Raw genomic sequence first — 22,145 nt, 5'->3', positions numbered from 1 at the left:
CGCTGTGTAATTTATTAATTCGCCCCTAATAGCCTTTAAGTGAATGGCTCATTTAGGAGGGCGAGGCGGAAGTTCGGGGGCTGCGCGTTCCGCGCTGTGCGGACGCTTTGCGAACGATTTTGGGGACAATTTGGAGACAATCCGGGGGCTTTCTGTCGACTCCCACGGCGACGTTCCGGTCACCCCACCCCGGGCCCTCCGGGGCTCGTCGTCCGGCGGGGGCAGCCCCGGGCCCTCCGCCTCCGCCCCCCGACCCCGGGAACCCTCGGGGCGGGCGGGCGCTGGGGGGAGCGGGGCGGGGCGGGGGCGCGGGGCCCCCTGGCAGTGCCCGTGGCCGTGCAGCAGGAGCCGGCGGGGAGCGGAGGGATGAATATTTCATGGCGGTTTGTGCCTGATCTCCCGGCTCTTGTGAGCACCACGGGGCGAAACCACTTCTGTTTCTTTTTCTTTCTTTTTTTTTTTTTCCTTTCTTTTCCGCTCCATTTTCTTTTTTTTTTCTTTTTTTCCCCCCTTTCTTTTCCGTTCTATTTTCTTTTTGTTTCTCTTTGTTATTTTTTATTTTTTTTTTTTATTTTGTTGTGGGTTTTTCTCTCTCTCTCTTTTTGAGCCGCCAGAAAGCGCTCCGTCTCCCCGCTCTCCCCCTCGGTGCGGAGCTGTCCGCGGTGCTGCCGGGCCGAACGGTGACGGGGGAAGAAGCCGAGCAGCGCCCGCGTCGCTCCAAGGAACAAAACGCGAGCACCTTTTTTTTTTTTTCTTTTTTTCTTTTTTTTTTAATGAAAGACGATCCAACACCATTGAAAAATAACTCGGTACATTACTAGAATAAATAAACCTCCTATTAACAAATAAATAAATAAATAAATAAATCAAAATAAACAGCCAACGAAAGCGGGGAGTGTACACAACGCGGGGCTCCGAGCGGCCCCGCTCCACGGGCGCTCCCCGCAGGCGGTGCGGGGCCGGGGCCGGGCGGGCGGGCGCTGCTCGCTGCCCTCCGTGCCAACGGAACCGCGGCTTTGCTCCAAAGAGACCTCCGGAAAAAAGGTGGCTTTCCTCCGTGTAAAAGCATTGCGATGAAAGGCGATAGATAAATAAATAAATACCGAACCGACCGGCGGAGCAAAGAAATAGGGTAATCGATACGTGGAGAGCGGAGGGAGCGAGCCGGGCGGGCACCGCCGCGAATGCGATGCGATGCGGGGCGTGGAACGGAACCCCGCGGGTACCCGGACGGGACCGAGCCCGCACGGCGCTGCGGGGACGGCCGCCCGCGGAGAACCAAAGCGGAACCTCGGGTGGGAATTTACAGAGGGGAGGGAGGGGGAGGAAAGCTCACGTTCATCGATGCTACCAACACAAAATGTTTGATTCTCACTAAGCAAATTTTTTTTCTTTTTTTTTTTCCTCTTTTTTTTTTTTTTTTCAACTGTTCTCAAGACTTAAATGGAGGAGCTGTAATTAATTGGAATGAGCACGGAATGAAGTTGCCAGCGAGAGAAATCAATAATTTACAGGGGTTGTCGGGCGGCAATCTACCGGCGGCTCCGAGGAGCGGCGGAGCGGCTCTTCCCTCAGCGTCACAACTTCGGGGCGGGCGGGGGCAGGAACCACAGTAAAAATATATATATATATATTTATAATTCGCAGTGTAAATGCAGAAAAGCCTGCCTTTGTGTTTTTTTTTTTTTCTTTTTATCATTATTATTCTTATCTAAATGAAAATACTTTAGAGACGTCTCTCGCGGCTCCCGCCGGCAGTCCCCGTCCCGAGGCCCCGGGCGCGGCGGGGCGAACCCGCGGTACCTCCGGCTGCGGCCCGGCGGCCGCCTCCCCCTCTCCTCCTCTCCTCGTCCCGCGGAGCCGCAGAGCAGGGGCGCGCTCAGATGCCCGCGGAGTACTTCATGCGCTTCTGCTTCTGGCGCTGGTTGCAGAACCAGACGCGCACCACGTTCTTCTTGAGGTCGAGCTTCTCGGCGATGGCGGCGATCTTCTCGGAGGAGGGTCGCGGCTGCAGCGCGAAATAGGCCTCGAGCGAGCGCTTCTCGGGGGCGGCGATGGAGGTCCGCTTGCGCTTCTTCTCGGCGCCGCTGAAGAGCTCGGGCTTGGCCAGCTTCTCGCGGTGCGACTTCTCGGCCTCCTCCAGCCAGGCCTGCAGGATGGGCTTGAGGGCGATCATGTTGTTGTGCGACAGCGTCAGCGACTCGAAGCGGCAGATGGTGCTCTGGCTGAGCGAGCCCACGCCCGGGATCTTCAGGTTGGCCAGCGCCGAGCCCACGTCGGCCTGGGTCACCCCCAGCTTGATGCGGCGCTGCTTGAAGCGCTCGGCGAACGCCTCCAGGTCGCGCGGGTCGGCGTCCACGTCGCTCACGCAGCCCATGTGGGCCGGCAGCCCGTGCGCGTGGGCCATGCCCAGCGCCGCGGGGTGCATGGGGGCCATCCCCGCCATGTGCGGAGCGTGGCCCGGCGCCGAGGAGACGACGGCGCCGTCGGGGGCCGCCATGGCGCCCAGCGCCAGCCCCGGCGTCAGGTGCTCCAAGAGTTCCCCCTCCAGCGCCTGGTGCGGCTGCGGGTGGTGGTGGTGGTGGTGGTGATGGTGGTGGTGGTGAGCGCCCGCCAGCGCGGACGGGTGCGAGATGGGCACCGACGAAGAGGAGGCGGCCGACGTGCAGGGGATGGCGTTCATGGTGTGGTACGTGGCGTCCGGCTTGAAGGGGCTGTGGTGCGGCGGGTGCGGGTGGTGGCTCTTGCCGGGAGAGACGATGTCCACGGCTGCCAGGGCTTCGGCGCGGGCCAGCAGGCTCTCGTCCAGACCGCCGAATATATTGCTCTGCAATTGCAAATAGAAGGCGCACATAACGCTCAGCGGGGAATTCGCCTCCCCGCGCGCTCCGCCGCGCCGCTACGACCTTCCCCGCATGTTAAGAGAGAAATCCCGGCGAAAAAAAAAAAAAAAAAAAAAAAAAAGGACAGAGAGAGAGAGAGAGGGAGAGAGAAAAGGGGGGAGAGGGGAGAGGAACGCGAGGAGCTTGCACACGGCCGCGCGGCAGCGCCCGGCCACGCCGCACCCGGGTCATCAAAATTCATACGGGCGGCGGGAGCCGCGCACGCACCGCTCGGGCCGGGCGATTCGCTGCGCGGCCATGAAAAAATCATCAGCGGGCGCGGGGCCGCCGGGGGTTCCCTTAAAGCGGGCGGCGGGCGGCGGGCACCTACCGGAGGGGCGGGCAGACAGCCCCGCCGCATCGCCTCCGCGCCGCCGCCGCCGGAGCCGGAGCCCGAGCCCGAGCCTCCGCCGCCGGGGCCGGAGCCGGAGCCGGAGCCGCGTCCGGCGGTGCCGCCGGTGCCACTGCCGCCGGGGGAGCTGGCGGCGGGGGCGGCGGCCGAGGGGCAGGGCGAGGCGCTGTGCAGGGCCGAGTACTTGGTTTCGTGGAGGCCGCCGCCGCCGCCGCCGCCGCCGCCGCCTCCGCCGCCGCCGCCGTGGGGAGGCCGAAGGGCTGCTTGCTGCTCAGGGACATCATCGTGCCGCCCGCGGGAGGAGGGCGGCGGCGCGGGGCCGGGGGGCCCGAACCCCCCGGAAAAGCCGCGGGAGCCCCCCCGCCTTCCCGGCCCCCCCTCCCCCGGCGGAAGGAAAAATGCGAAAAGCCCCGCTCGGCCCCCGGCCTCCCGCCCGAGCCCCGCCGGGCAGCGCGCGGCCGGGATTGGCGGCTCCGGGAAGCCGGCGGCGCGCGGGAGTTGCGCCGGGGTTGCGCGGGGGTTGCGCGGGTGCCTCCCGCCCTCCGCCCGCGCGCTCGCCGCCGTCCGCCGCCGTCTCCTCTCCGGCGCCGGCCCTCGCCGCTCGCCGAGTGCCCTCCCCGCCGCCGCGCCGCTGGGTTTTACTCTCTCCCCTCCGTCCCTCCCCTCCCGCCTGTCACTACGGCCCGGCTCCGCCAAGGGCCCTACGCGCCCGCCCGCTCGCCCCGGCCCCCTCCTCCGCCGCTCCCCGCCCGCCCCCCGCAGCCCCCGCGCCCACCCCCGCGCCGCGCCCCGCCGCCTCCCTCCGAGAGGAGGGAGGGAAAAAAACGAAAAAGGAGAGGGAAAAGAAAAAAAAGGAAAAACGAAAAAAAGAAAGAAAAGGGAAAAAAAAAAGGAAAAGCGCTCCCCCTTCGCTCCAAATCAGACCTAATATAAGTAAATAAAGAAATAAATAAAGGCTAAAAAAGAAAGGAAAAGGTAAATTATCAAAGGAAACGGAAGGAAAAGTGCCGTCCGGGCTCCAAACGAGCCCGCGGGCCCAGAGCCGCCCGGCGGGGCTCTTCTCACGAGGGCTCAGGGGAAGGCGCGGGGCGGCGGCCGGGTCTGGCCCGGGGCCGAATGGGGTCCCACGGGGCTCCGCGTCCGAAGGGGAAAGGGAAAGGGGGAGGGAAAAGAGCGAGGAGGTCCGCGAGGCGGCCGGGTCTGCTTCCAGGAATTTTACTTTGCAGAGGGAAGGTTAACATAAGTGCTTAGGTGTTTAATTTCTCACCTAAACAGCAGAGTTGGTAATTTTAAGGGAAACAGAAAAAAATTGCATTGTATCAGCTCTCACTGTCGCCGGCTCGGAGAAATGAAATAAATCAAAGTTAAAAGCTTGAGTATCATTTAATTATGGTGCGAATAGCGCTTGGAAAGAAGTAGAACAACATCTCTAAACAAATTACGGCCGGGCCAGGAAGGAATTATTAGATTGAAATTTCATTTAGGCTCGGGAGACACCGCGCTTCAATATGTAATCTGTTATGCCTCATCTGATTTGTATGCTTAATTCAGCTTGACGAATTTATTAGTTTTCATAATAGTAAAAAAATCGAGCGGCACTACGGGCTAATGCATTGTGTGTACTATAAATTGTGTGTCACCGTTGAAAGGCTGAAGTCTATAGAAATCTTTTATTAATGACAACACAGGAAAGAGGATTTTCTTGGGAGCCTTCGAGGAGCTCACGCCGCAGCCCCGCGTCTCAGCAGGCCATTAACACGCCGCCATGCTAATTAGGCGACTTCGTGAGTGATATCATTTCAAACTTTAAATTATGTTCTAATTAACGAGGGTTGTCCAATTTGCTTAATCTTCCGAAGCCTTTCTGCTCGTCTCATCAGCCCAAACCGCCGAGCCGTTCCGACGCCCGACAAAACTCCACCGAGAACCGTTCGGGCTTCGCGGGGCTCCGGGCGCTGCCACCCACGGCCCGCGCAGAGCCGCGCAGAGCCGCGCAGAGCCGCGCAGGAGCCCCGGCCTCAGCCCGGCCCTCGCCGTGCCCCGAGCCCCGCGGCGAGGACCCCCCGCTTTCCGGGAAGAAGCAAAGAAAGGGGCAGAAGTACCTCGCTCCGCCGGGCGGTCCGGGGGAAGGCGGCCTCGAGGAAAGGGCTCTGCGCGCCTCGCGCTCCGGTTCTACATTGACGAGGAGATCCATCGCAATAAAATCTCCCCACGACGTATCTTTAACCCCTCCCGCATTGAGTTTAATTACTTGCAATAGTTGTTCTAATGTATGCCGTCACATGGGAGCGCGGAGGATGCATATCGTTAATATGAATTAATCTGGATAGTAATCGCACCTGACAGCTCTCCGCGAACCGCCGCGCACCGCCGCCGCCCCACGCGGTCGGGACGGGGTCGGACGGGCTCGAGGCGACGGAGCGGCTCTCTCCGCACCCCCCCCCCCCCGCCACCGCAGCGCGGAGAGCCCGCACGGCACCCGTGGGGGCACCGCCCCGCTCCCTCCTCCCCCCCCGTCCCGGTCACAGCGAGCGGTGCCCGCCCGCCGCTCAGCGCGGGTCTCTCTCTGCCCGCCGCACCGCGGTCGCATTTTTGGAACGATCGTTTTTGTGGCTTTCAGTTGTGATTTTTCTTTCTATCTTTTTTTCTTTTTTTTTTTTTTTTTTTTTTTTTTTTTTTTTTTTTTCTTTCAGAGGGAGACGCACGGCGGTGCCCGCTGCTCCACCGCCCCGCGGCAGGACGGAGCCAGGGGATTGGGGTAGGAGCAGGCCGGCAGCCCCCGGAGCCGCGGGCCTTAAGGGAAGGGAGATCCTCCCCCAGCCCACGCCCCCAGCCTGACCCTCGCGGGCACCTGAGGAGAAATCCCTGTCGCCTCTCATGTATCCGCGTTCTGATTTACGATTAAAATTTAAAGCCTCGCATTCATATTTTACCGAACCTAATGCGCCCCATGAATTTTTCATTCTTTCGGATGCGGGCTCCGCTCGCAGCGCACCCCATCTCCGTGCGGGGCAGCGCCCGGACCCGCCGCCCCGCGGGGCTGCGCTGTGCGGACAGCCCCGGCCCCGCCGCCGCCCTTCTCGGCCCGCTGCCCCCACACCCGGCGGGGGTCCCCGCGGCGTCCCACGCCCCGCTCCGGGTCCAGTCACGAAATCAAACTTCCATCCCGGAACGATCAATGGAGATTTTTCGCCATCCGCGGCGCCCCGTGCTTCCTGGCACTGAAATAAACGCAAGAAATCGAAACTTAATTACTTGAAAGAAATCCTGAAATCCCTCTGCATAATTTATCCCGGCAGTTTTAGCGGCGTTTGTGTTGAACGAGCGCGTTTAGCTCCGCACGGGCAGGGGGCGGGACGGGAGTGGGGCTCCAGGTTTGCTCGCCCCTCGCCCTCAGGGTCAGCCCTGGGGCCGCCGAGGTCCTTGTCACGGCCAGGGGGTGGCAGCCGGCAGCCGCGAGGGAATCCGCCGCTTTGCCTTATCGCCCCCGGAGGAACGGCCGCCCGACGGGGCTCTCTCCGAGGTGCTGAGGACGGGAAGCTGCCGGCTCGGGAGCCGACTTGGTCACAGACACCTCATGGAGTGCTTGAAGTAATGTTATGAAAGAATGAAAAATACATCTGGGAGCTGCCTGAAAACTGAAGTACATTTTGATTTAACTTACATTAACAGAAACCTAATGTAAAAGTGAAGGGATCTAACAAAACCATTAATTATTTAAAAATAATTACAGATAGTCTATCCTTACTATTCATAACCACTCAGCACTTTAGACAAAGGAAGCTGGCTATTCTCCGCGTGAGCGGGATGTGAGCAGACTGCTGAGCAGGGCCCAGCCGAGACCGCCCAGCAGGAAACCAGGAACGTCCTCTCCCCCCCACCCCTCCCACCCCGATCCCCGGGCTCTTCCAGCACACCCGGAGGGCCCCTTCGAGGCCTTTTCCACTACTGACCTAATCCGGCAGCACCGCTGCTCTCCCGCACCGGCCACCCTGTGCTGTTCGGTGGCAGCTGGTGCCTGCATAGTCGCGCACAAGTCCTCTTTACACATCCACTCTGATTCTGCCTTCCACTGCATGCTTCGTAGCTCAAGGTCCCTGGCACGCTGCAATCCCATCTCTTTGTCTGCCTTTCAATTTGAGGTTTTTTGAGACACGCCGGCTTTCCAAGCGCTGTGTGAAATCAGAGCCCCAAACCTGGGGCAAACTTCTCTGCTTCTCCTTTTGGAAAAAGGCAAAACCGTAGAGAAGAGAGTCCACAGACATAAAGTAGCTTCCAGAGGGCAAGAAAGAATTAGGCCATGAAAACAGATAAGAAAGTCAAATTCACGTCTCTCGGGGAAACTACTTACCTTACAAATAGCCATTTCAGCCTCCTCCCAAGTCGCTCCTTGTACTGAAAACATTAAAATCTCACGGATCATTAAAATCAAATTCCATAATTCGAGGCAGATAGATGTCAGGACTCTATTCTTGCAGATCTACACAAAACCATGGTACCTTGGAATATCTATCGTTAATTTCATTATTTTCACTTGATGCAGATGAATTATCACAAATCGTATTCCAAACACATCCATTTAGGGAAGCACAAAGTTCCTCCCTGTCTCTGTGTGTGCAATGTTGGTGGAGCAAAGCAAAAGCGAGTGCACACCTGATGCAGTCGGAGGTGCTTCTTGCATTGCAGCTGTCTTTCAGGACTTGTAATAGTTAAAAAAATACCTTTTTTTTTTTTTTTTTTTTCCTGTTTGGCCATTAAACACTGACGTGTCCTCCGCTGACAGGGTCATCTCTTCCAATTTTTAAAATGTCCTCCATCTTCCTCTGCACTGTTTTCAAAGTAAATTTGAATTCCCCTTCTCTCCTTTCCACTGTGCTGGGTGTTGTCTCAGCTGTTCGGACTTCCCTGGTTTGTTTTGGTAGCAGTTGTTGTTTTGGTTCGGATTTTTTGCTAGTGGTTTTTTGTTGTTGTTTTTTGGGGGGTGAAACTTGTTCTCTCAAATCTTGCTTGGCTATGCTTGCTCCCCTAGCCCTTTTCTGTGGCTGAGATGTTCTGTGTAACACCACCGTAGTTCTCACCGTCTCCCATTGGAATCACCAGGTAGGAGATTGCTACGTCTCTCCCACAGGACAGAGACAGCACTGTGATTCCAGCACTCCGTCTGTTGCTGAGAGCAACCAGGCAGCTCCATTGGAGCTTTACCAATAACACCAGGCACAATGAAATGGTTCCATGTAAATATACCTGGAGGCACTTGTCCGGAAAAGCCCCTATACGCACATCCACCTTCAAATGTTTCGCTGAAGTGAGACAAACTAAACTTGTGCTGAACTGCTTCGCTGCCTCTTTTGACCAGAAACAGCACAAGGACTGTGTAGTTTTTAAGATTACACCATTCACCTGTGTATGTCTATGCACGTTTTTAAATATGTATATAGCAAATGCAGCATCAAATTACAGATTGTTAATGTCAACAGCACTTGCCTGAACAAAATGTCTGTTTTTCTGGTGCAGTCCAGCACATTTTCCAGAACTATGCATATTTGTTACTGCACGTCACTAGCAATGCTCTCCAAAATATGCCAGCACTTCTGGCACAGTGATTTGAGCTGCCAGGGTGCTTTCCTGCTTCTGCAAACGTGCTCACTGGGCCCATACAGTCCAGTCTAAAGGAAGACAAAATGTTTTTATTATTTTTATTTTATTATTTTGTTTTGTTCTTCTGAGTATCTGACATTTTAATTATAATATTTATATTAATTTTTTTTACAAGCGTTAAACCTCGTCTGCTGTGAGTGCCCACAGCTGTGTGACAGCTTAATTAGGGCCTAGCGAGGCACTGCTGTCTGCCCTGCATTGGCCATGCGTGCTGGCAGCTGCCTCTGCCTTCTCTTTTGTGGGGCATAGGGAGAACACTGCTGTGCCCGATGAGGTGAGGGTTTAGAGGCAGGCAGGAGTTGCTCCTTCATAGAGGCATATGCTCGCTGATACCTGGTTTCAGTTTTATACCTGGTTTCAGTTTTATACTCTGTCTTTGCGGCTCTTTGTGTTGTTCTGTGTTCCTGGTGTCGTATGGTGCGATGTCTTGTGTTATGTCAAAGTTTTGTGATAAACTTGGTGATTTCTTTTTCTGGTGTGCAGCAAAAAGTTTGCTTGCCTCTCCCGGTTGGTGTGTGTCATACAAGTGCAAGCAGGGAAGGGGAAGCATCGCTTTCTGAGTAAAACACCCCCATAGTTCTGGATAGGGCAAAAATGAGTAATTTAGTCTGTTTTCTCTCACTTATTTGTGTTCACACGATGTTTCTGAAATGTGTCCAAGCACAAAGATTCTCTGAAAGAGAAGAATTGTTGGCCTGAATTGTCTGTGTCTACTTCAGAGTGCCAAAACTGTGCTGTTCAGAAGGTGCTTGAAGACTACTTACAGTCTATGAGCAAATGAGCTTGTTTTCCTGTCCCTACATTGTTATAATCTGTGAAGAACAGTACTGGGTGAAGGGCGGTGGTATCACATTGCAGGATGCTAGCAGAAAGTACGTGCTTCTGAGGAGAACCTGTAGGTTCGGCTAAATAACAGCAAAAAACCAGGTGGGTGCAGTGATTAGGATGGCAGCAAAAAAAATTGACTGAATTGATTGACAGCTGATAGTTATTTCCAGAAGCAAGTATTGCAAGAAAATAGTGCTGACTGGATGAGACAAAACAAATGGTAAACATTTCAGTTCTGGCTCAGAAGTATTTTTTTATACCTGTTCTTAACTAACTCATTCTAGGATCTTTCTTTTTTCTTTATCAGAACTGAATTGCATTGCAACTTAGGCCTGCTTTGTTTCAAAATGCCACTCCGGAAAACTCTCAACAGAAATGCCGTGGCTAGTGGCAGACAAGCAAGGTATACTCAGGGTTGAGAAAAGAGCCATTAAAAGACAGTTTTATGGCTGCAATGTCTTCCCGGCTCCAAGCTTTTGAGACTTTGGGGTGCTGCCGTAGTGGTAGTAGGGCAGCTTTCCTGCTGTTGCCTGGTGACCTGTGAGATTTTGCTCGCAAGCAGCTGAACTCGGTACCAGCTCTGAGCAAAGCTCACTGGAGGTTTATCATAGCAGGTTTGGCTGTGGGCAGGCCTGGCACCGCTGATTCTCATAAGGAATCAAGTAATGCCCAGGGATGCCTGGACATCACTGAACTCCCACGGCTGTGCTATAGGGTCGCCTCTGCAGGGAGGTGGCTCCTGCGTGCCCAGGGGCTGCAGAGCACAGTGGTTCTTGCTCCTGCCGGGGCTCCGCAGAGCCTGCTGTGACACCAGTAAGAAAAAGTTAATTGCAAAATTATTTCTGTGTGGTAATAAGGAAAAAAACACTTGGGGCCAGTTCTCTTGAAAGAAAAGGGGGGAAAGCCTGTTCTACACTCATTTGATTAACCCATGCTGTTAATCACTGCCGAGTTTATGAACCTCTATTATAAACTTGTTACTCTAAGGGGTTTCAGTTCAGTGATTGAAAAACAGCTGTAGGGCCTGGGTAGGTAGGAGTAGCAAGAAGTGCAAGTAGAAGTGCCGAGCCTTTGAAGAGGTGTATAAATAATTAGCAACATATTTCATGTGGACTCGCTTGTCAAGATACACTGTCAGACCTGGGATTTTAGCAGAACGCGATGAAAATGCTGAAAGAGCTCTCTACTCATTCTACCATAACACCTGAAACAATTTGTTATATGAGAAGCTATTGTAGGTCACAGACAACAGTGCAGCACTACTCTCATGCCTAGTGTGTTTTTCTCCAAAAGCATGTGCGTCCGAAAGGCTCCTTACGCTCTCGTATCTTTTGGATCTTAGATCCATATTTTATGGTTGCAAACCATACAACACAGGTGAAAACATGAACTGCATCTTAATAAAGCAGAGCAATGAGTAAGTAGTGGTCTATGCAGCTTTGTAAGACAGAGGGAAATCTAGGCAGGGAAAATCTAAAAAAAAACAAACAAACAAAAAAAAAAAGAAAAAAAAACCAAAAACCCACAGAGCTAGGCATTTTGGAAGACCCCAATGAGAAGCCGCATGGGCACGTCGCTGTAATCAGCTCCGAAGAAAGTGTTGGAGTTCGGTTTGTTATCAGACACCTACGAAAAATCTTTCTAACGTTGGTTTCCAGGTATATTTTTAGTTATTAAAAATGCCTTGGGTACCAAAAACACAGCTGTTTAAATCGTGGCTTGGTTCAGCGTAGTTCTAGTTGTTTTGTTCCCCGTTAATGCAGGATAGCTGTTTGCTGTTTAGGATGATCCTTACCGTCTTCCTTTTTTAAGCGTGAATCCTGATCTCGGAGCAAAAGCCTGATTTGCATCTGTTTTGAATGTCTTTGCTCATTCCCTTAGTGTGTAGGAGCCCAAGGGGTGTCAGCGTCGATTTTGTCCAACAACGCATTTTTGCCTTGACAGAAGGAACCATCAGTTGTTCGTTTGGCGGGGGTGCGTAACCGTGGGACATTCAGACATTCAAACGCAGAGATGCGTTGGGCTCTACTACTTCCAGAAACGTTAGTGGGATTTCCACAGGGTCAGGACTTCGTGACTTTTTTTTCACCTATTAACTTGACCAGAGCCAACACTTCTCTCCTCGCTTTTCCTACTGGGGCTTTCTGCTCAGATCTGAGGCTTGTAAGAACAGATCAAATTCAATGAGGGATCTTCACTTTGCCTACAGTGTTTGGGCTGAGCAATGATGATCTCGACGACCTCACTGCTAGACCACATGCCTGTCAACTTCTAAGGTACTGCCACGAGGCATTTTCTGTCCCCTCCGCTTGCACTAAGAATTGTACAGGCCTACAAAATAGGCATTAGTTATTTCTGAATAGCTCCCTTGCTCACATGGACTTGTTAAGAGGCTATTACTTAGCTGGCTTTAAGTTGCATTTGTCCCCAAGCTGCCTGGTTCACAGTTTGTCGATGACATCTCCATTTCTATTGCCAGTGGTGTCCGATTTTTTTATTTCCATTGTGACTAACAGGACAGGTGAGCCTGGCAATTGCACCACTCGGCTGTTACTTTTTAAGATGCGAAGCAGGGAAGCGAGTGAGCCTCCTAAGTGCCTTGCTTGTGGGAGATCATCATTAGTCTGTCGAGGTATTTCTTTGTTGCTGCTTTCCACAAGTGTATTTGATATGGCAACTTCAAGTTGCGCTGTTCAGTGCCGACAAGATGCAGTGTTTATGAAAACAGGCTTCTTGAAGTGAGCTGTGGGAAAGAGGAGGAGAGGCTGTTTGCTGCGTTTTAAGCCAAATGGCTTCTTTGGCAGGAGGCCTCTGTAACAAGTGAGAACCATGAGAATTAGCTTTCTCAGCACTTTGACAAGCTAAGATTTTTGTCTGTAATGAGGAGAACGAGGCTTGTTTGACACAAACTACAAAACAGCGAAAAGATGAAGAAGGAGGGCAGAAATATGCCACCGAAGGTGAGGAAATACAAGTTCACTGCTCTGCTGTGAATTCAAACATCTTGCTCGCTCGCTCATTATAACGTCTAATTACTACTGGCCTTGCTCCAGTAGAGGGGGAAAAGGTAACTGGGCTAAATCCTGTGGCGCAACTGACCATGGCAGCATCCTACCTGGTTCTGTATAATCCAAATCATCCCCATCTTATTCCTCTGTATCCAGCCCTTCTTAATGCAGAAATGCAAATTCCCTTTGGACTCTGGAGATTTCCAAACTGATTAGAATTCGTATGTTCCTTCGTTAAGAGTAAAAATAGGATATCCCAAGATAGCCCCCAAATTATAAACCGATATGAGAAAATCAGAACGGTTTGTGTGTTATTAGATGAATAGCTGCCTTCAGCAAACTGCGCCAATGGTGGGGTTACTGTCTCATCTTAGTTGTTTATCTGAATTTTTAGCAGTTTAGTGACAAATTAACTAATGTCAAATTCTATTTACTCAAAGTAAGATTGTCCCCCATGCATCACCTAAAAGCAGACCTTTGGTTTGTCTTCCAGACCTGGCGTGTCACTGGGCAGCAGAGAAGTAGAATGCGTGGCTATCCTGCCCTGCAGCCCTTCTGAGGACCAGAGCCCAAGCTCACTTCTGAATATTCCAGTCTTGTCACTCACATGTGTCTAGGCAGGTATGCAGCTGTACGGCTGCCGTGGCGCGGCTTGGTTTTTAGAAGCAATGGTGCTTCAGGAGATGTGGGAGAAAGGGAATATTGGTTAGGTTCGAGCTTGTGGTGGCTGCTCGTGGCCAAATGTTTCCTGTGAAATAAAGCTTGTTCTTCTCTTTCCGAGGTCTTCTGATGGCCTCCGAATGAACCAGTCCAGAAGCGTTTACCTTGACCTCTGCTGTCGCCCCCTCCTGTTGGTACTTTTATAGGTTGTGACAGAAATCTGGTGAAATGGTCTTGTTGAAGAGGGAAAGTGGAGAGGAAAACCCAAGAGGCCGTGGGTAACGTAGGTCTTGTTTACGTAGACTCCTACTGTTCAGACAAAGCTATGTGCTGTTTATTACTCTTCCATTTGCATCGCAAATGTTTACTGCTACGGGTGGTGTTTACCTGAGCGTGAAAAGGTTATTGATAACTGATTTTATGTGTCTCTGAGTTTCCTGTGTCTTATTACAGCAGTGACTTTTCCTTGCCTTCTTTAGCTTCGGCGCTGCAGTCTCCACTTACTTTTCCTTGTCTTATCTCTCACTTAAGTCCGTGAGTTATTGCTTGTATAATGCGTATCACTAAGAAAAGCTGGATGTCTAAAGATTTTAAAGAAACTAAATAAGCCTTGCAAGAAAAAAAAAAAAAAAGGGTCTAGGAAGTATTATTTGCAGCCTTTGGTTTGTTGGTTTTTTAATTAATATTATTTATGTTGGCAATTTTCTTCGTTAGAATCATCTGGGAAAAGGAAAAATGTGTTTAAAATCCAGTGTAATACACCTCCTTTGATTTTTATCTGAAGTTCTCAGGTTAGACTGATCTGTTATACAGCCATAAAACAAGGTTAATGTGGTTTTAATAGACACAAATCAAGATTAGGTCTGCAAAGCATAAAATGAGAATTATATTGAAGGAGAGATTTATGGGGTTACTCCGAGTTATATCAGGAAAGGATAAAACATGAACGTCTTTTTCTTGTGGATGCATGCAGAAAAAAAAGTTCAATAGATACATAGAGGAAAAATCATGGACAGGGTAAGGGAATTATTAAAATCAGCTAGAGGAAAAGGAGACAAAATTGTTGTTAGGAGAAAATCCTTACAACTACAGATCTGTGATATCACTCTGCCAAACTGGGGGTGCTTTTTTCTGTTTTGTGGGTTTTTTTCCCTCCCAGCAGTAGCATGAACTATAATTAAACCAGGTACCCATATGTTTACACAGAAAGACAAATGGTCTGTTTATTTCAGCAGCTGCTTAGCTAGCAAGCCACCAGCACAATCAATTAAATTAATCCCAAGAAATAAAACTTGAAATAAAGATGATATCTAAAATCATTTTTATTCATGGTTAGAGACTGTGCAGATTCTTTTGACAAGTAGAAAAATCTTATGGGTGATGTTGAAAACTTCAATGTACAAGTGTTAATTCAATTTGAGGGGAAAAAAACCCTGACTCGATAGAATGGTTTCTGTAGAGATATTATGAGAATAGCAAACCCCCAAGCAGTACAAAGGCAGCAAGAGTATTGCCTGCTCATTACCTGAATTTTCAAACATTTAACAACTGTGATAAGTATGAATATGCAAAGCTTCCAGACTCTGACCAACATCGTTCTTCTTCACTCCAGGAACGGAATAGATGTAGTCAGTGTTGCCGCCGTGGCACGGATGATATATCTGCTATTAAATGAGACTGCTGCATATGATTTAAGGTCGTAGGTCTTCTAACTAAGGGTAAGCCACATCACCTTAAAAATGTGTCCAAGCGTAGCATGGAACTGCGGCGTTAGATCATAGTATGGAGACTAAAGCGGTGAGGAATACTCCTCTTGAAGGGTGAGGGACCTAAGCAGCCATCCTCCTCTGTAGAAGATGTAAGACTTACAAAGTAGAGCTTTATAATGAATTTCTTTTGTGAAGGAATGGTTTGAATGCCAATTCTGTTCCTGCACAGAAGACTGCTTGATCTCTTTGAGGACTTGGGGAGCGTGCTGCCGTGGCAAGTCTGAAGCCGCTAACAGCAGCGTGAATTTGCCTGATTTTATTTTCTGGGCTAGGTTCTGCGACCTCCTGCTTGTATGAGTACTTCATTGTGCCTGAATATTTTGTGGTGGTGTTTTATCTTAGGTCAATTTCAGCCAGCCATTTTATCAAAGACTAATATATTGCCTGGTCTTTAATGGGAAGTGTGAAATACCACAAAGCGTGTACCAGGGCTATAATGATCCCTGGCAGCTAGCCTTCTGCTTCCCTTTGTACGAGCGGTGCCAGCAATTTCTGACGAACAGAAGAAACCAGGTACGTGTGTGAGGCTTACGTTCTTACGTATAGTGTTGCGTGCTTTGACATCTAATCTTTGAGAAGGTGGTGAAAGGTACAAGAATCTATTTGTTAAGGGTTAAAGTATTATAAATAAACTGGGATGCCGAGCTGTGCAGGTTACAGCTATTGGAGCAGTAGCAAATCTGTTTTCATTATGATCTCTCAAGAATGAGGAAACTGTGTTCTAAAGATAACAAGCGGGTTTGTGTTCAACACGGAGGAGTGCACCAACAGAAACCAAAAAGCAGATTTCTGTACTACACACAGTATATACAGTAAGTTAAATGACTTACTTATCTAGGAGGTTTTCCTCTGCAGCACCTGCAGTCTCTCTCCTCCTTCGGTGCTGTTTGTAAGAGACTTCTCAGATGCCTGCGTGACTTGGTTTGACAAGCAGGCAAGTGCTCTAGGTTATCACAAATGCTTCAGGGTTCTAAGCAATGACTTGGCAACGTCTGTATGTGCTCTGGTCCTGTAGGTGGAGAGCATCGGAGCATATCTGGCTGCCTTCTGTGTTGCCTGAGTGTTTGAGATTCCTTGCTGTAGAAACCGAAGTGTTCAGGGAGATGGAGCACCAGCGTGCGGTGTTACGGTGCGGGAATGGTGTCTGTCACCACGTGGGAGCTGGGTATTGCTGTAGTCCTTAGCACACGCTGTTTCAGTTTAGTTTGTAAATGTGCAGTAGAGCTGAAGCGCGTGATATGTGCCTTTTACTGAGCTCAAGCTTTCGTCATTAAAAAAGCCCCAAACTTTCTGGTCTTTGAAACACTGAAAATTGTGGCGTGTGCATCTTGTGTGAAGGAGAACGTGCGCGAGGGGAAGGCTCAGCATTGTGTTCACATACCACTGCTCAGAGAACAGCCTGCTCTTAACTACGGAGGGCACCGCCAGCTGCTGGCGGGGACTCCAGCCTCGGCTGCCCGGCCAGGACTGCCAAGTGCCTGGCTTCTGTGCAGTAATCGATGTGCTGCTTCTTTCTTGTGTTGCGCGTGTTTCTCGTAATCCAAGTTTTTGTTTGGTGGTGGTTGTTTGAGATCATAAGAAAAGAAAGCGTTGTTAATATAGATTAAGTATCCTACTGCTCTGGGCCATGCCGGGTCTAACTTGCGCAAAATGCTGCTACTCGGTGTTAACTCCTAGCCTTCTTTGTGCTTAAAAAGGCTGCTTTGTATTTTGGAATGCCGAGCAGAAAATTAGAAATGCAGGCCAGTCTTCAGGAACATTTTACTTACTGTATTAATAAACTTTTGTTTATGCCTAGAGGTGCCATTAAATTACCAGCCAGACATTAATATACAGTACACAAGGGATCTTGTATATAAGCAGTGATTATTACTGTGTGACTCAGATGAGGCTTGCTATATGCACAGATAGCTGCTGGATGGCAGATGAAAAGTGAATACCTGTCTGGATAAGCAAGTGGTGGTACTTATGCAGTGGATGTGCTGCGGTGCTTTTTTTTTTTTTTTTAATCTTCCCCCCACCCCCCTCCATTCTTAAAGTAAGTCCCTTTTTCAGAGCAGAATCGTGGCTTGAGGGGATGGTGGTCCGCCACGGTAGGAACACTTTCTTTCATAAAGCAATGGAAGATGAGAACGAGGTGTTTATGAACGTGCTAAGTGCTTCCAAGTGAGGTGCTTACTCTTGACTGCTTGAACAGGGACGGTCCTAACATCGTTGATCATCTGGCTCTGAGCATACAGGGCTGTTGGGGCTGCTTAATGACAGGCAGAGCTTGCTCTGTGACACCGCACCCACAACTAAAACAAAGCTGAAGGAAGCTGAGGCCGCAGGAAAATTCTGGAGTAAATGGAGGTTGCGGACAATAGACTGGAAAGCACCTGAATAGCAGAGCGGAGTGGCAAAACCAGAAAGATGTGTTTTCCTTCAGGCTTAGTGGTTGCATTCTTACACGTTCTTACAAAGTCAGGTACAGGTCCCTCAAATGTGAGATTGCAGGAATGCTGTGAGTTCATCTACACAGAAGGAATTCAATATCCCTCCATCTCCTGGAAAAAAAAAAAAAAAAAGGAAGTGCCAATTAATTCCGAATTGGGATTTGCCTTTACATTTGATCTACTTGAGAATTCACCACAAGGAAAGCTTCCTGTGAGGAAAGCTTAGAAATGCTCCCAGGGAAAAGCACTGTTGTAACTCTCCCGCTTTCTGAAGGGATCAAGGCAGAACTCCTCTTAATGCGTGTTCTATAAAAGTAACGGAGGGCCCTACCTAATACAGCCTCCTCAGGCTTCAATTTTTCAGCCCAGCCTACGTAACAAGATGATCCCTTCATCTTGTTCATCTGCTTTTCTTGTTTCTAATTTCTTTTACGTGTTTTATGACTTGCTTGCACTTACAAAGACCATGCTTGGTACGGACAAGCCTTTGGCATTTAAGCTGCTTGCGTGAAACAAAACCAGGGGAGCTTGGATGAGAGGCATTTAAAGAGAAAGCGGAAATTCCCTTGGATGACTTGCGTGGCACAAGCTTCCTAGATGGCCAGCAGCAGGGATGCTGCTTGGAAACCTTTGTGAAATCTGATTTGGGCTGTTGAAACACTGCAGGAATTAGAGATTTAAAAGGCTTTTCCTTCAGGTTGTGTTTTTGGTGTACCCCAAAACTCTATCTCAACCTCACTTAAAATCTTGACTTCCATCCCACCTCCACTCTGCTATTTAACTCAGCAGCTTGGGCTGGATGCTGCCGGAATAATGACTGCATCTGAACTTTAATCACACAGTGCTGACTTCCAAATCTGGATCTGATTACTGACATGAAGAAAAAGAGGCAGTAATGTTTTTCTTCTGTTTGATGACTGGGGGGGCATACTGTATTTGTTTCTGAGGTTTTGTTTTTCATTTATACAATTATTTGCCAGCAACACACCATCACGTCCTTTGTTTTGTTCCAGCTTTATTCCCTTGTCCTCATATGATATTGTTATAGGCACAAAGTGTCCCAGTTTTTTAACGCTTCATCATTTATTAATGCTGCAGATTGTGGGATGAAGGGTTGTCAGCCTTTTTTTTTTTTTTTTTTTTTTGTATTGACAGATGTAGTATCTGCACAGAAGCTGGATTCTTATTAAATAGTTTTTAAAGAATCTTCTCCTTTCTTTTTATTTATATTTTTATATTTTTCCCTCATTAATTAGCGTATTAATCTCCCTTCCTGATTCCATTTGATATATATATATTTTTTAACCTGCTTTCATATTTGAGATAAGTTTTCCACTTAACTCTGAAACTTTGAGGGGAGGTAAAGGAGAGGACCTGATTTTCCCCCCCCAGCAGATGGGGCCTGGTACATCCAGGTGATCTCTCGTGTATCTCTAGGACAGGGCTGGTGATGATGTCTGCTGGAAGCGGCAGAGGAGTTTGGATTTTGATTCGATTCGGTGTGCTGCCAAGGGGCAAACGGCTGACAGCTTTGGCCTGGCGGTCCTCATGTATACCACCTTGGTATGCACAAAAGCGTAGGGGAAAAAAGAAATGAGTTTCTTTCCCAGCGGCAGCACCGCAGAGGAGCCTGGTGCCACAGGGATGAGAGGGAACACGCACAGATCTTCCTGTGGGGACGCTTATCAGTCCTTTTTCCCTTTCCCCCCCAGTCCTTGTCGAATTTACTTTGGTGTAAGGAAATATCTGCACCATTAGGCTAGATTATCACAAGCTTCTGTATTTCCCGGCATTTGGAATGGTTTGTTTGACTAAGAGGAGGGCGGGCAAAACATTATTTTGTAAATCTACACCTTTAAATCTTAACCAACTTCTTGGTTCCCGTCCTGCAGAGGGAAGTTCATGGTGGCTGGCAAGGAGTGAACGGTCAAGCTGTAGTTTGCGAATGTGATTTGATGTTCAAAGTAGGTCAACAAAAGTGAATTTGCTAAGCACAAAGGATGTGTTTATACCTGTATCTTTCTATTGCACGTCATGTTGGTCTTGAGACTTTATTTTCCCTAATATCCAAACTGGCTGCGATCAGAGCTCAGCACAACCCTGCGCTTGGCTCTTATCTGGGCCAATGGAGGGCTGGACAGGGCACGGCAGTGATATGCACGGATCAAAGAAACAGGAAGCAAGAGGTACCATAGTCTGAAGTCAGATTGGCAGATCTGGGAAAAACTAAGGAGATTCTTTGTCATCTTCTCTTGGGGAAGCTAGGGAATTTGCCCCGTTTCTCTGAGCCATTTAACTCTTTGATCCTGTTAAAATCCAGAGGGATGGGCACATGCCAAATTGGGCTCCATGTGAAAGTTTGGAGCGCGGGCTGGCCTACCTCATGGACAAGCCCTCCTCATGGACATTCGTGCACCGAGAATAAGCCTTAAATTTCTACGAGCCTGTTTTCCGCAACCTTAATACAAACAGCTCTTCTTACAGCTGTCTCACGCATTTGTGGTTTCTGCGAGGGTTGCTCTTTCCAAATGGACCTTTGTGAAAAGTACGGCAGGCTGGGATGATAGCTCTCCTCTTCCTGTCAGTTGTATGCTCTGCCCACTGTAAGTGGCTGAGGCTGTAGTAAAAAGCTGGCATCTGCACACATGCGCAGACACCCAGGAACAAATAGTCTGCTACTTTCCTACACAAAGATAGTAAAGGTTTGTATGCAGGAACTGCTCATGTTTCAGGAGGTTCTGTATTACTGCAATCCCAAACAGTTATTTTGGGAAGTGCAAGGAGAAAAAGGTACGAAAGTGCTGCAGTGTTCAGTCTAACGTGTCTTGTCTAGCAAGTTAAATCCAAATATTGCTAACTGTGAAATAATACAGAGAAGCTACCTTAATTTAATTTTTTTTTGTTTCGTTTATCAGGTTTCACACTTTTAAAGAAAGTAAATCGAAAATTTTGTTCTTAAAATTGCAGTTAAAGAAGCCGGTAAGTGGTTTCAAACACAGCTTTGTCATGCCACTTGATTTATTGCAACAATTACTTTATTTTAAAAATCCTGAACATCTGAATCTTAAACCCCGGATGAAAAGCATTATACATTTAAAGCTTCAGGAGGGTTGAGAAGTCACACCGTTCTAGAAATAGATAGCTTTTATCATTTCCTAGTTTTTATTTAGAAAAGCATGCCTGGTTGTGTGCTTAAGTCCCATTAAGTGCTGTTCTAAGTTGAACTTTTACATCATTCTTACTACAGCTTTGTGCTAACGGCAGTAAGTCCTGCAGCTGGCAATACGTAATCACTCACTGTATATAATTTTGAGTAGCAACAAGCAAAAGATTCCTTACCTGTAAAAGCATGAGCACCTAGGCCAGGACAGAGTAAGCGTCGTGAGCTCCATTTCCACGAGCAAAAGCAGCTAATGGGATCAGCAGAGCCATCTCTCCTGGCTCCTGAGAAAAGCGGAGGTGACGTGACTAACTAAGTGCCTGTGAGAAATATAAATGTGTTGTAAACTGTTTTCCATAAATTTTCACTTTTTCTCTTCAACTTCCCTATTTATAATTAACACTTCTCTTTATCTTGCTCAGTCTGAATATCTTTGTTCTTTTCAAGTTAAATTATTTAATACTAAGTCTTCCATTCGTTTAAGCTCCCTTTATCTCGTGATCCCCTCTTCTTTATATTGAAATTTCTCCTGTCTAAACGCATAACAAAACGACACCTTCTACTAAAGAACTTATAAATCCCAACGTGTTCCCCAAAATAAAATTGCTTAGTAATTAGGCAGCCAAATAAGTTGGGCAGAGAAGAGACTGAGGGCACATAAGAAACAGGCTGCATGTGGCACAATCGAAAACCGATATCTTGACACCCGTTTCAAACAACACAAGGCTGATCCTTCCTAAGGTGAAGTCTGGAAAAGTGCAGCCCATTTCTGCATCTTTGCAAACGTGACAGCTGACTGCTGCTCACACACAGAGACCTGCTGGTTTTACCTGTTTACCTGTGAGCAAGGAAGTTTTGGTGTCGTACAGCTGCTCACGTCACAGTGCTTTTATTTTTTATGCAAAAGGAAGCAGCAGGGTCTTCAGAGGCAAGAAAGCATCTGGAAGCCCTGAGGTACGTTTGCATTCCGTTCTTGAAAGCAACTGATCAAAAATAAAAATTTGGTCCTGTGAAATTAGACGATAAATTGTCGTTTTATATGAAGTCATAGCCAAACGCATCCTGAAATTGTTTTGTTTAGTGCAATGGAGAAAACGCTTATACAGGCGCCAGATGACACTGGGACCCGATGGAGTCCCTGAGGTTAATCAGGCTATGTACAGTATCTGTATGGGATCCTAATGAAAAAAGTGCCATGTTACAGGATGTGTTTCTAGGTGGTAGACACAGAACAAATCCTCAATACGGATGACAAATTGCTTATAAAAACAGCAACGCTGTCTGGCAAACACATGACAGCTCTGTCAGTCACGCACGTGTTCATAGCGGTTTCTTCCTTCCTGTTTGGTGGTGGGGGGGGGGGGTAAGACAGGGCTTACCGAGCCTCTCTCAT

General features: G+C 48.9%; 1 protein-coding gene across 1 annotated transcript; it reads right to left on the bottom strand.

Moving 5' to 3' along the window:
* Positions 1 to 1,749: 1,749 nt before the first annotated feature.
* On the bottom strand, positions 1,750 to 3,591 carry POU4F2 (POU class 4 homeobox 2). Its single transcript, XM_085221909.1, is given in 3 exon segments — positions 1,750 to 2,827; positions 3,214 to 3,477; positions 3,480 to 3,591. Coding segments are annotated over 3 exon segments (1,251 nt in total). The 5' UTR covers positions 3,519 to 3,591; the 3' UTR covers positions 1,750 to 1,879.
* Positions 3,592 to 22,145: the final 18,554 nt, after the last annotated feature.

The sequence above is a fragment of the Meleagris gallopavo genome, chromosome 4, assembly GCF_905368555.1.
Source record: "Meleagris gallopavo chromosome 4, MGAL_WU_HG_1.1, whole genome shotgun sequence".
Taxonomy (NCBI): domain Eukaryota; kingdom Metazoa; phylum Chordata; class Aves; order Galliformes; family Phasianidae; genus Meleagris; species Meleagris gallopavo.
The sequence above is the reverse complement of the archived record's forward strand: the minus strand, read 5'-3'. Positions and strand labels throughout refer to the sequence as shown.